Source organism: Conger conger, chromosome 13, assembly GCF_963514075.1.
Source record: "Conger conger chromosome 13, fConCon1.1, whole genome shotgun sequence".
NCBI classification, from domain to species: domain Eukaryota; kingdom Metazoa; phylum Chordata; class Actinopteri; order Anguilliformes; family Congridae; genus Conger; species Conger conger.
In genome coordinates this window covers 29,489,019-29,501,985 of record NC_083772.1, presented here as the reverse complement: position 1 = coordinate 29,501,985, position 12,967 = coordinate 29,489,019, and the positions used below count along the sequence as shown (strand labels likewise).

Here is a 12,967-nt window from a genome sequence, read left to right as displayed (position 1 = left end):
TGTCTTTATTTTCACACACCCCCACTCTACACAAAGATGTAGGCTGCCACAAAAACAACCTTATTAACAACAGTGACATATTTGTGACAGCACAGAAACTCCTTCACTGGGAACAAACAGAGTCAGAGAATATGGGCCCTCACAACACATAGAGAAGAGGAGGAAGAAGCCGGTAGAGATTAGCCACAATGACTAGTAGAAGGAGAGGAGGAAGACTTTTAAACAGACATTGTTGAAATGAGAAACAATACTGCATTGTTTTATCTTTATCAGGGGCCTTAGGCAAAATACTGTATCGCCTCTCTCATCACTGTTACAGAACTTATACTTATACCAAATCTGATGATGAAGTACAGCTCATTCATCATTCCATTATTTTTTTATTATTTAACATAGCCTAATCCATTGTTGGGATGCGATTTGGAGATCTCAGGATCGTTAGATCCATTTGTGCTGCCGGGGGAAGTGGTCTTATCTATTTGGTGTATGCTCAGTAACATGGGGTATTGAATTTCAAACATTTCAATAGATAGATAGGGGACATAGATTCATTCATTCAGATTATTAACCCATTGGTTGCCAATTGTACCCTATACATATAATAGGGGATAATTAAGCATAATTGGTTGCTCTAAGGGGCCAAGAACAATTAACCAAACCAATTAATCTTTAAGATGGGAATACTTTTCATTTCTGCAATAGTGACGTACACAAATGAAGAGAAATACCATTTCAATGCCAAAATGTTTATTTACATACCAATAGAGCTCTTTGAAAACATACTACATCTTTATGCATTGTATTAGCATCCCTGAACTAATCTACTAAGCCATGTCTTTTCAGTCAGGAACAGCCAAAGGCTTTTATTATAGGCTTCATTACTTCATCACATCATTATACCATATTAAGGCATGTATTTCCTGATTTCCTGGAAAAACTGAATGAACAGGTTCTTATTACAAGAAACGTTGATGCAGAGAATGGCCATAGCTAAATTCCTTGTCAGTCTCGCAACTGTGTGTGTGCCTGTATGTGTGTGTGTGTGTGTGTGTGTGTGTGTGTAAGGTGTCTGTGAGAGTGTGTGTGTATGTGTGTGCTGGAAGAAAATGTTTAGATATTATCTTTAAAAGGAACAGAATGTTGTCTTGAAAGCTATTTCATGAATATTTAACAGTATTGAGTATTGAAATTTCGATGCTAAGTTATGCATGTATTAAATGTAACACTGACCTGGGGCAAACAAATGCTGTCAAGAGACATAAACAAAGGGTACATAATTTGTTTATAAAGAACATAAAGAACATTCATCTTTGCCCCCACCAACATATATTTTTAATCATGTAAATCATATTTCTGGAATGCATGTGAAGCAAAATCAGCATCCTGTGCCTGTGTTACCATGTCCATGGTTGAAGACTTTTGTAAATTACTATTACCTAGTTTGTCTAAATAGCATCACACTCCCATGTCTGAACCAGGAAAACACCAGGAGTTACTTCTACCGTCACAGCTCCACAACATTAAATGAGCGGAAATGGTTCCTCACGCTCTCTCTCTGAGCTTTGGCACAGATCAGGAAAAGGCCTTTGATAAGGTGGACCACGGCTACCTGTAAAACTTTAAGGGCCTTCGGGTTGGGAGAGGGGGGTTTATTGCGGGAGTGAAGGTGTTGTACGCCGGGGCATTCAGCAGGGCTGTCCCTTGTCAGGGCCCTGTACACAATGGCCTTTGAGCCATTGCTAGCCTCAATACAAAGTGTAGAGGCATAGTGGGGCCGTAGATGCGGTTTAAGACCCCGGTAGTTTCTTGGCCTACACAGACGATGTCTCAGTATTGGTAAGGAATGGTGGGGATATCAAGGCTTTGGAGACCAGTCTGCAGGAGTGTGAGAGGGCCTCCTCAGCCAATGTGAACTTGAGTAAGAGGAGGTGTAAACTGGGAGGAAGCGGTGCCGGCAACCACAGCCAAACTGGCAAAATGAACATGGCTCCTTTCTGGAGTTTCTTACAGGGGGTGGACCCTGATAATAAATGGCCTGATAGCATCAGCTCCGTGGCAGACACTGGCTGTTCTTAAGCCACCTGCTGGCCTTCTGTGGGAGATTCAGAGACAGCTGGTGGACTTGAGCCAGTGGTGGTCAGGGCACCACTGGCTCAAGGCTGCGGTAATGTATCTCCCTGTACAATGTGGGGGTCAGGGGTTGGTGGACTTGGAGAACAGGGTGGCAGCCTTCAGATTGCTGGCTGTGAAGAGACTGCTGTACCAGACAAACGGCATGGGCACACGGCACAAGCTTTGTTATGGAGAGCTGGTGGTTCGGGGCTGGCCTGTCAGAATTTTAACACTCCAAGAGGGCCTCACCCCTCAGGGCTGCCTCCTTTTTATGGCGAAGTACTGACGGCCTGGCTGATACAGCCGGGCTGCATCCGTTCAGAGCTCACGAGGAGCCATTTTGTGAAGGCGGGAACTGTGACCGTGGGCAAGCTAAGACAGCCTGGGGACCCGAGCAGCTGACCGAGGAGACGGGGATGACATCTCTGACACTCCTGGTGAGATGAGGGGACGAGGTGCTAGGCTCACCACCGGGCGCCGCACTGGAGGTTTTTAATGAACCACGAGGCGATGAGCTGCCAGTTTCCCCTGTGGAGGGTGATACATGGGCCCTGGTGACCAACACCTTTTCATCCAAGGTGGATGCAAGTGTGGGGGAGGGGTGTGTCTTTTGTATCTCAATGGAAACTGTTGTTCATGCGGTTGCAGAGTATAGCCGGTTAACATCTGTCTTGGCTTTACTTGATCTGCTCTGGTGGAAGTGGGGGGTGGCTTTTTCAATGGGTCTGTATGTACTGGGGGTGGGATTTTTTTTTTCAACATGTAGGTGTAGTGGATGGATTTGTTTGTAAGTGAAATGTTCAATAAAGGATGTCAGAAGTCAAAGTCTCTCTCTCTCTCTCTTTCTCTCTTTCTCTGATCCTTAGCTCTCCTGGTCTCTTGTCTTCTCTCTCTGTGGGCCACAGTTCACCTGCTGATTGTTTCCTTGTTAGTTCGCCGGATCTTCCTCCTGCTTTCTGTAGGCCTCGTTCAGCAGCTGGATCTCCTCCTGGTAGCCGGACCTCTCCTGGTGCTGCCGCTTGCTGTTCTGGCGGTGAGCCTCCACGGTGTCTGGGATGTGTATGTTGATGTCAGAGTCGGGGTTGCTGGTGGGAATGAGGAGCGAGTAGGAGGCGGACTCGGCCAGATCGCAGGATACGAAACGGTTCTCCCGACGGGAGTACCGCAGCGAGGGCGAGCGGGCGTGTGTGGACGACTGGCTGATGTTGGAGACGATGGAGACGCTGTCCATGGCCTCCTCATTGTCGCAGATCTCCAGCACCTCCAGGTGAATCTTCACGTTGGTATCACCGCCCACTGAGCTCGATGGCTCCTCTACCCTGGGCTCATGGCCTACGGACTTGGAGCGGTACACCTCCACTTTCCTGCCGTTGGGCAGTATCTTCAGGCCGTCGCTGCTCACCTCGTAGGTGGAAAGAGACAGGGTCTTCCCCGTGGGGGCATGGAGGGATACAGTCCCCTGGAATGCACACAATGGTATGGCTAGGCCTCCACTGGACCTCTGTGACAGAAACACACAGACAAAAAAAACGGTGAGTCTGGTTAAAAGAAATCCATAATTGCGTCCTGTTCTTCTGTTTGAGACAGAAACCCTCAGCACCATTCAGCCATGAATAAGGTAAATTTGTCCCCACAATGAGTCTTGTGTATCACAAAGCTTTATATTTGTTATTAACATGGTAAGGTACTCTTTGACAAAAATGGCCTACAAATCTATGGTGTCAGATGTGCAGTAATAAAGAGAAAAAGATTAATTTGGAAGTATCAACCACTTCACAGTTCATTTAGCTACAGCAAATTCCAAATATTTTGTATTTTCAATTGAAATGTTAAAAAATGAATTAAAACAAATGATGAATAACAAAATAAAACCATTTAAGATAATGTATGTACAGTATCAGATTGGTTATAGCTGGCCGTGCATAATGATCCCTTTTGCATTCATGAAAATAAACGAAGAAGAGTTGCCAATAATCAAAGCTGACTTCCATCAAGCTGTGCTGAAAATACTGTGTCAATTGGTTTAAATAATTCACATAAGTCAGCTGACATGGGCATGGTGTTTAGAGCTGGGCCTGTAAAATGCCCTCAGCCAGTCCCAGTCTAGTGGTGGCAAGAAGAAACACTTTTTTTCTTCTTTTGGCTCCGTTAGGGTCACAGGACTTCTGAAGGAAAACAGCTTTCTTACTAACTATTTATAGAAAATGGAATTATGCTGTTACACAAAAACGCATTGTTAATGAGTGAGGTCAGAGGAGAAGGGCCAGACTGTTCAAAGATGATAGGAAGTCAACAGTAACGCAAATAACCACACATTACAACAGAAGAACTAATAAATACTTAATAAAGTGCTCACTAAGAGTATATTCTGAAGTTTACTATAGAAATCTCCTAATTCTAGCATGTGTTATTGGACAATACAATTGGACCTATATTGTAGATTTGTCATAATGCTGATTCAGCTCTTCTCACTAAACAGTGTGTTGAGGGAAAGTTTGCAGTTTTATGTTTTGTTATGACACATTTTTGAGAGATTTTCACATTCAAAAAATTCTGTCTGTCAAAGCTTATGTAGTATTGTTCCAGTACTGGTGACACACTGAAAAAGGTTTCCTGCTTTTCTGGCAAAAGTTGTAAAATAGCAAAGGTATGAAATTGTAAACAGCTGAAATGTAATACATGTTGTTACTGTTGTTTATACACTGCAAAAATGTTTACAATAAAATACTTTATACACCATATAAATAATGGCAACAATCTGTTAAGCATTAAGGCCGTCTTTCTATTATATAATGGTGTTATACTGTAAATTTACATTTCAGCTGTTTACAATTCCATGCTTTTGCTATTTTACAGACCTTTACCATAGAATTAATGGAGATTTTCGTAAAATATAAGGCAATGTTCTGGCCAGTATTTTATAGTCAATAAAAAACATTTACAGTGCAGAGTACTGGAGCAGACCAAACAAACTGATAAATTCATTTAATTTAAATTGGGTACCTATAGGGCTAATTTCACAGACACAGATACTGTAGTCCTCAACTAATTTCAATTTTGAATCGAGATACAAAGCACAATTTAGTCAAGGACTAAGCTTAATCTGTTTCTGTCAAACTGGCCATATATCTTTTTTTCATGGAGTAATGTACATTCTCATTTGATTAATTAAATAGTGAACACTATATTTTTTCTCCACATAAAACATCTTATTTTGATGTGGTCTTCTTTAATTGTTGTCCTAAAAAAGGGCACTTGTAGCTGACTGTAGCCTCGGCTCATTGCTTCCTTTGGAAATACAAACCCCATGGCAACTACAAACATTTGAATGTGGAAGCTGTGTCAGTGTTTGGTATGTGGTGCTAGAGAGGAGGGGCAGGTCATTTCCACAGTCCGCAGTGCAAACACCACAATTAGGGCAGGGTGCTGTATAATCTTGCCTATTTGTGGTTCCATTCTCTGCCATTTTACAGACTGTAAGAAATAAAATGCATCACAATATTGGCTTATATCAGTCTAAACATGTCCACCTATTCCAATGTGGGGATTAAATGGGTGGAGTTCAATTTATTCCTCCAGGCTCTTGGGTCAGGGTCCTTGATAGCATCAAGAATTCCCTGAGCTAATGGCCAATTAATATTTTAGTCTCATTGCATATCTCCTTCCATACTTTCATGAGATTAGAATAGAGATTTTTTTTAGCAGGAGCAATGGTGCAGTGGATAACACTACAGGTGCACCTGTATGTCCTGGTTTTGAATTCTGACTGTGGCCTTTCCATGTGGAGTTAGCATTTTGCTATTTTTACAATCTTAATCCATGTACCAACCTTATCCATCTTCCAGTCTCCCTCCTTCTCCAATACAATTTACTCATGGGTGGTGCATTTTGGGAGAAGTTGAGGAGGATATGTGATGGTGAGGTGGCCCATACAATCCTGACATTGTTTTCAATACAGATTTTATTGTATTAATGCACATAGGCAATCTGTAGGTTATTATAAACTAATGGCGTTACTAATGGCATCGGTGTTTATATTGTTTTTACGAGAATAAGTGGGCATCAAAGATACAAGATTGGATTCCTGCATTACCTGTCGTGGCGTCCTTTCAGATTTACTCCGACACCACTCCCAGTCGGTGAGCTCGATATTCCGACTCTCCTCGTGGGACAATCTTCGCTCTGGGCCCTCGAACACAGAGGAAGTATCGAGATTGTGATCCTCTCGTGCCGACCCTGGGGGTGAGCCACCGCAGAAGACGCCCTGCTCTTCGGCATTGTGTGTGAGATTATCCGTTCTCCTTTCATACGTGATGGCTCCGACGAGCTCGCTGGGTAGTGAGCTGTCCGCTTGCATGGTCCTGAACTCGATATGGCTAAGGCTCGAAACTTGACCACCATCTTTGTTCTCCGTGGATTCACAATTGAACAGGTTGTGGTAAGGAGGTTTTTCGATGGTGGGCGTCTTTGCGTGAGCAATTTTATAAAATCCATACCCTTGCTGGAAGGACAGATTGAATTCAAAACCTCTTTTTTTCGCTGTGAAGAGAAAAAAGATTGAGATTGATTTCTGGATAACTTGAGAACGGCTTCTTAACTTTCATTATAAATTGCATTCCAGAGAGAACACGTTAAGGTGTGCACTTGTATTCACAAGAAAATATAGCCTAACTGTGTCTTCTCGACAATCAGTAGCTTTTAAACATGCTTTTATTTTTTAAATATTTATCTTAAACACCTGTGCGTATGTACCTATATAGAAATCACTCAAGCTTACTTATGAACACCTCAGTGCGTATGAGCCTGTAAACGGTCAACCCCACTGAATCTGCACAAATTACCTTTACTGTGCCTATTTTACCGGACTCAAAACTCTCTTACCAGTTGTGGGCTCGCGGCGGCAATTTATGAAGCAGCCGCACGGGAAGTGAATGAAGTGTTCTGACAGGACGAACACCGGTGTGACCGCAGCAGAGAGTGAGGTCAGGAAAAAACACAGGGTCTCAAGGGACGAGCTCCGTAAGTGGACTGTGTGACTCACAAAGATCTGTACCTGCGGATGAGTTAAATGTCAATATAAAAGGGTAGCAAAACGGTTAACAGTAGTAAGTGCCTGGGGTATAATGGGAACAGGAGGGCCAGTTCATCGCCAACAGGGAGATGGAAAAACAGGCTTCGTCTAAAAAATATGGAAATGGCTACGAACGCAAGCTACAAGAAAAGCATTTCCCAGTTCCAACATGCATTTCTCAATCCCTCAATGACACATGTAAGCAACCCATTCCTCCTCACAAATAGACAATTAGGCTACAACAGTATATGTACACCTGTGAACAATCGTGAAATAAAACATTATGAAAGAACCTCAAAGCGTGTTGATATTTTCATACATTTGACACATTTTGTCTTATTTGCCTTTTGCTTTAGTTTAGTATGAAGTCATAACGTTCTAATTTTGTCCGCGCCCATTCATTTCGTGATTTCCTTTAAAATAAAGTTATTTCATTCATTTAACATTCTTACCGACAACTTTGGAGAAATAGACCATTCTCGGGGGGTGTCCCCTGCTTAGTCTAATCAACTGCAAGTCGCTTTGGATTAAAGTGTCAGCTATATAACAAATCATCATTTGCGTTATATGCTTATCATATTATATTGACTTACCATCATAGGCATCCATAAAACAACGCGGACCATCGCCACGATCAGGGAGAAGCGTTTCTGTGCAAAAAATACAGGAGAGTTCCTTTTACTTTGGGTAGCATCCTGACTGTTAGGAATAGCCGACGTCGAACAAGTGTATATCTCAACCTTGTTATTTAAGCCTGAAGGCTCCGAATTTATTTCGCTGTATGTTCCAAAACTTTTCTCTAGGCTATCTCTTGAAAAAGACTGGATTTCACATAGCGGAGCAGATCCATCTGCGTTAGGTCCCCCGGCGATTTCAAGATAGTTGGGATAAAAAGTCTTCTGAGGGTCCCCTACACATAGCAGGCGATATGCGAGAGGAACCGAGAACACGACCAATCCACAAAAACATATCGAGTATAAAACAAAAAGGAGCAAAACATAAGAACTTGTGCTCTCAGCAAAGCAGCCTAGTGATGTTGGAGAAAAAGACCCCCAGCCGCACACTGGCAGAATGCTGACGGTCAAGCTGATTATCCATACCGCGGCTATAGCCCACATCACCCTCAACGGTCGTCGGGCGGACTGGAATACTCCAAAACGTTTGGTAATGTAAAATGTGTAGGCTACAATCAAGGAAGCTTTCAAATTGCTTGATATTCCCTGAAAAATATAAAGAAGTCCTGACAAAGTGCACCGTGTACTGGACTTGGCCTCATCATTGCTCTCCCACTGCACGAACAAGAACAGAGAGAGCGGTATCACGCTAATAAGGTCGTCTATAGACATCGAAGCCACGATAAGAGACAGAGAGGTTTTACTGCGCATCTTTGACAATGACAGGAGAGAGAAAATGCCACCAACTAAAGTAACAGTGGTGATGACAAAAGACAGGCAGAATAAGATCAAGTTAATCTGCCTTTTAGCTTCAGATGAATCCATTATTTCGTATCTCTCTGTAAAAAGGTTGGTTTTGTTAAGCGAAATCGAGCTATAGGTTGCCGGCATTTTAATTTCACCTTTACCTTCTGCCCTTTTACCCTTAACAGACTTCCACCTTGCAGCGGTTATACTAAAAGAAAGTTTGAATCACGCATATAGCGATTTTTCGATCATTCCGTATAGGTCCCAAGTACATAGAGTAAAACACAACCTTCAAATGTCACGCTTATAACTAGAAAAAAGACAAGGCTACTATCCTCCAATGCCGTTGTAGCCCGTTGCAAGTGCGGGCGAGGTGTTCAGTAGACGCTCCGATTTAATAATGTTGAGCCGAACGTCGCATCTTTTGTTTCCAGCTGGAATCCTAAATGTAGATCGGATCATTCGCCTTTTTAAGGCGCGAGGGAGGGTGTGTATGTGACAGAGCGTGCGTTACTGCCATCCCGCAGACTGGCCCCTCGCAGCATATTGATGTACAGTACTGTAGCAAGCGTGAATGAGCTCGCGCAGCGCTCCTGCCCCCTGTCTCCCGTTCCGTTTGTAGTGGGAGGAGTACGATCCTCCCCTCCACTTCCTTTAGAGAATGCTAATGTGCCCTGGAACATCCAGAAACCACTACTATACACTCAGTGGGCACTTTATTAGGTATGAGACTTGTTCTTTTTACTTATTGGTCTTCTGCTGCTGCAACCGAGCCACTTATGCAAGATCCAGAGATGCTCTTCTGCATACCGTTGTAATGTGTGGTTATTTGCGTTACTGTTACCTTCCTGTCAGCTTCAATCAGCAGGAGGCCCTTCTCCTCTGACCTCTCTTGTTAATAAGGAGTTTATGCCCACAGAACTGCTGCTCACTGGATGTATTTTAGTTTTTCGCACCATTTTCTGCAAACTTTAAAGACTGTTGTGTGTGAGAATCCTAGGAGATCAGCAGTTTCTGAGATATACAAACCACCCTGTTTGGCACCAACAATCATTCCATGGTCAAAGTCACTTAGATCATATTTCTTTCCCATTCTGTCATTTGATCTGAGCAACAGCTGAACCTCTTGACCACGTCTGCATGATTGTATGCATTTAGTGCCACGTGATTGGCTGATTAAATATTTGCATCAACAAGCTGGTGTACAGGTCTACCTAATAAATTGCTATCATCACCTGGGACAACGCAGTCAAAAGTCAATTTCCCAAATTTGTACAAATTAATTAATTCAGGAAGATGCACCTGTTTGCATGTGGAGACCGGAAATGGATCTAAGTAGTTGATTTAAAGAGAGCATTTTCCCTATCCAATAAAACTATAATTCAGAAGCTTAGTTTGGTTGAATTTGTGGTTTTGTTACTATTTATTTCTTTCTTTATTATTTATAGATGGTGCCTGTAGTATTTGCACACAATGCAAAAGAGTAGAATGGGAACAGAGGAAGAATGGAAATGACCCTGAAGAGATTCCATTTCTGGTCCTGCTCCTATCATAGGCAGCAGTCTTGTTTCAGCTTTGCTCTTCTGTTCTGAAGGTCTGAAGCGCGAAGGTCTTCTTCTCCTGTGCTGATTTCCAGGATCATATTCACTCTCTAGGGAGTTGGAGTGTGTATGCCCACTGTGGGAAAGGGATGGGATAGGCTGAGATGAAGGAGAGGAGGGGAGTGTCAAAGCACAACTCCTGATACAGTCCAGGGTGTCCAGTCTCAGTAACGACACCATCCTATGCTCATTACGCCTCATATCACAGTGCATGCATTAACACAGCCCATTAAACACCATTATGCATTCTATGTAAATGCATAGCAATATATTGTTTACCGTTTCTTTTTGATGGTATGAAACCATCACAGCATCCTGTGTATGGAAAAATGTGGTGTCTCTGTCCAGATCAAACAAAATAAACATTGGTCTGTTTATCTGGCTTTGAGAATAATTAGACCAGGGTGCAAGGCACTCTTCACGCAGGAGACGGCCAATTTAAGCTTATGATAATGGATACAGTCTATCACATAGCTTATAGCCTGTGAATGGAAATGTGATTGCATGATTTCAATTCTTGTAATGTGCACAATAATATAGTAACAACAAAACTAACTCCTAGCTATGATGTCAGACAGACAAGGCAGAATGAGAGAGCTTGATCGATGTAAGGAAGCAACTGCTGATTGACAGAATTGATCTTTTGGATTATTCTGCCCTAAATAGGTTTAGGAACAAGCAGTTGGAGCAGGTGCTTTTCCCAAATGCAATATTCAAATGACACATGTTACACAACAGAACAGGCTGCTTGTAGAGCAGCATGGAAGCCCCAGTCCTGCTATTACCTGCTTGGATTAGAGGGCATGAAGACTGGGGTTTGCTTTATCCTCTGTTCAACACCATGACAGATGATAGTGCCTTGACCCTTTTGAGTTCTGTACACAAGGACAACAAGACAAATACATGGGAACATTTCTGTGAAATGGAGGCCTTGTCCTTGTGTAAGGTTTCTATGAAGCAAGATGCGGCCATTTTAGTTTTCTGCCCTGGAGAGGAAATGTCCTTCATTTACAGGCTCAGGGTTGTACTAACAAGAATAAAATGTATTTTAAACCTCCTGTCCAGGCTGTCAAATTACGTACATTCTTACTTATATGTGTTACTTATATTTGTTATACTTGTTTGTTAAAGCAGCATTTATCAGGGCATAGCTACAATAATAGCAACAAATCAATCTTTCTCTCTCCAGGTTCTCTGAATGACATGGACGCAGGGATGTCATTGTTCATTTTAATATCTTCATTTATTTGTGAGTAAATTTGATTTATTTCCCCATAATTGAGTGTGGAGTCCTGTAACTGAATTTTAAATGATCTGCTGATTTTAATTTTATTGAAATTAGGGCACAGAAATGAACACCATGGTGCATACATATGTGTGTTTTTGTATGTGTGTGTGTATGTGTGTGTGTGTGTGTGTGTGTGAGAGAGAGTGAGGGCGTGCGTGTGTGTGTGTGTGTGTGTGTGTGTGTGCGGGCATGTATGTGTGTGTGTGTTTGTGTGTGTGTGTGTGTGTGCAGATGTATGTGCGTGCCTGTGTGTGTGTGTTTCTGTGTGCATGTGTGAGTGTGTCCATATAATGTCGATTTGTGCAGAGTCTTGTAAATGTTGTTCAGTAGTCTGTCAGCAGAGGATAATGTGACAACTGAGCTTCCATTTAGATGAGCACATTTCTGAATTCATTTTCATTTATTTATAATGAGAAAAAATGCATGATTGATATAAAAAGTGAATGGATCTTTGACTTCTATCCCTTTGAAGCAGGCCAATGTTGTTGAATGAATCTTTGGACTCATTTCAACTGGGGTGTCCAGAGGCAGGTTAAAAAAAGACGAAACCAAAGTTAAGACATCAATATTAATGAGCCATTGAAAGGGGATTGAGCCAATATCATCACAAGAAGATGTGGAACGTCCAGGGGTCAGAAAGTGAACGCAGTACCATGTGTTCCTTCCACCCATGAACCCAGTCAGTCAATTCTACTAAATAGTTCTACATCCCGACTAATGAAATGTGCTAATTAGCAAATCCAGCTTATTAGAACAAAATACTGGGGAGGACCTAAACTTTCTGAACTTCCACCTCTGATCATAAGAGACAGGAAATATGCTGTTGGAGCTGATGTGTTTCATTTAAAATAAAATTCTGTCTGAAAGTATTTTTCTGAATCTGAATGAGAAAGATGCCCAGACATCTGGTGTGCTGGGCTCTCAGCATTAAAGAACAGGCAAACACGACTGCTTCCCACCACCACAGCATAACAAATATATTGGTATGCACTGGGAATACACTCTCAGACTGATAGCATGTAAGAGCATCGTAATCTTGACGTCATGGAGGAAGTTTGATACTGAAAAAGTGTCACTGTGTCCCTCTACTTCTCATTATGCCCCTCCCTGTTTTATTGTTTTATATATTGCATTACTCTTTCTTAATAAGTCATCATGGCTGTCAGGGAACCAGTGAATAAGTGGAGGCATCTGAGGCATTTACAGAAGTAATCTCTTCATTTCATCTCTCTGTTTCTCTCTCTGTCTCTCTTTCCCTGTGTCTTTTTTACCTACTCGCTCTCCCTCTCTTTCTTTCTCTTTGACTCTCTCAAGATATAATCACACTATACATGCGCAGACACACATACACACGCACACAAACCCATACAGATACTGTACACAAGCAGGTGAAAGCTATTTGACATAGTATACTCAAATTCGGTTTGATTGATGGAAAAGAGAACACATGGCACGGCTGAGTAAAAGGATTATG

General features: G+C 42.2%; 1 protein-coding gene across 1 annotated transcript; it reads right to left on the bottom strand.

Annotated features, from left to right (window-relative positions):
- Nucleotides 1–772: 772 nt before the first annotated feature.
- On the bottom strand, nt 773–8,748 carry LOC133108654 (probable G-protein coupled receptor 149). The gene is made up of 4 exons (XM_061218284.1): nt 7,777–8,748; nt 6,994–7,165; nt 6,206–6,651; nt 773–3,613 (listed from the first exon to the last, which is right to left on the bottom strand). Exons 1-4 carry the CDS (start codon nt 8,746–8,748, stop codon nt 3,041–3,043), a joined length of 2,163 nt encoding a protein of 720 aa, XP_061074268.1. The 3' UTR covers nt 773–3,040.
- Between the last annotated feature and the right edge of the window lie 4,219 nt (nt 8,749–12,967).

What these genes read in the sequence shown, in the direction of transcription:
- LOC133108654 (XM_061218284.1), bottom strand. Translation starts at nt 8,748, where the DNA reads ATGCCGGCAACCTATAGCTCGATTTCGCTTAACAAAACCAACCTTTTT. An exon ending in TTTTATGGATGCCTATGATG is followed by an intron (nt 7,166 to 7,776) that starts GTAAGTCAATAT and finishes ACTCATCCGCAG; the next exon opens with GTACAGATCTTTGTGAGTCA. An exon ending in CCGCCGCGAGCCCACAACTG is followed by an intron (nt 6,652 to 6,993) that starts GTAAGAGAGTTT and finishes TTCTCTTCACAG; the next exon opens with CGAAAAAAAGAGGTTTTGAA.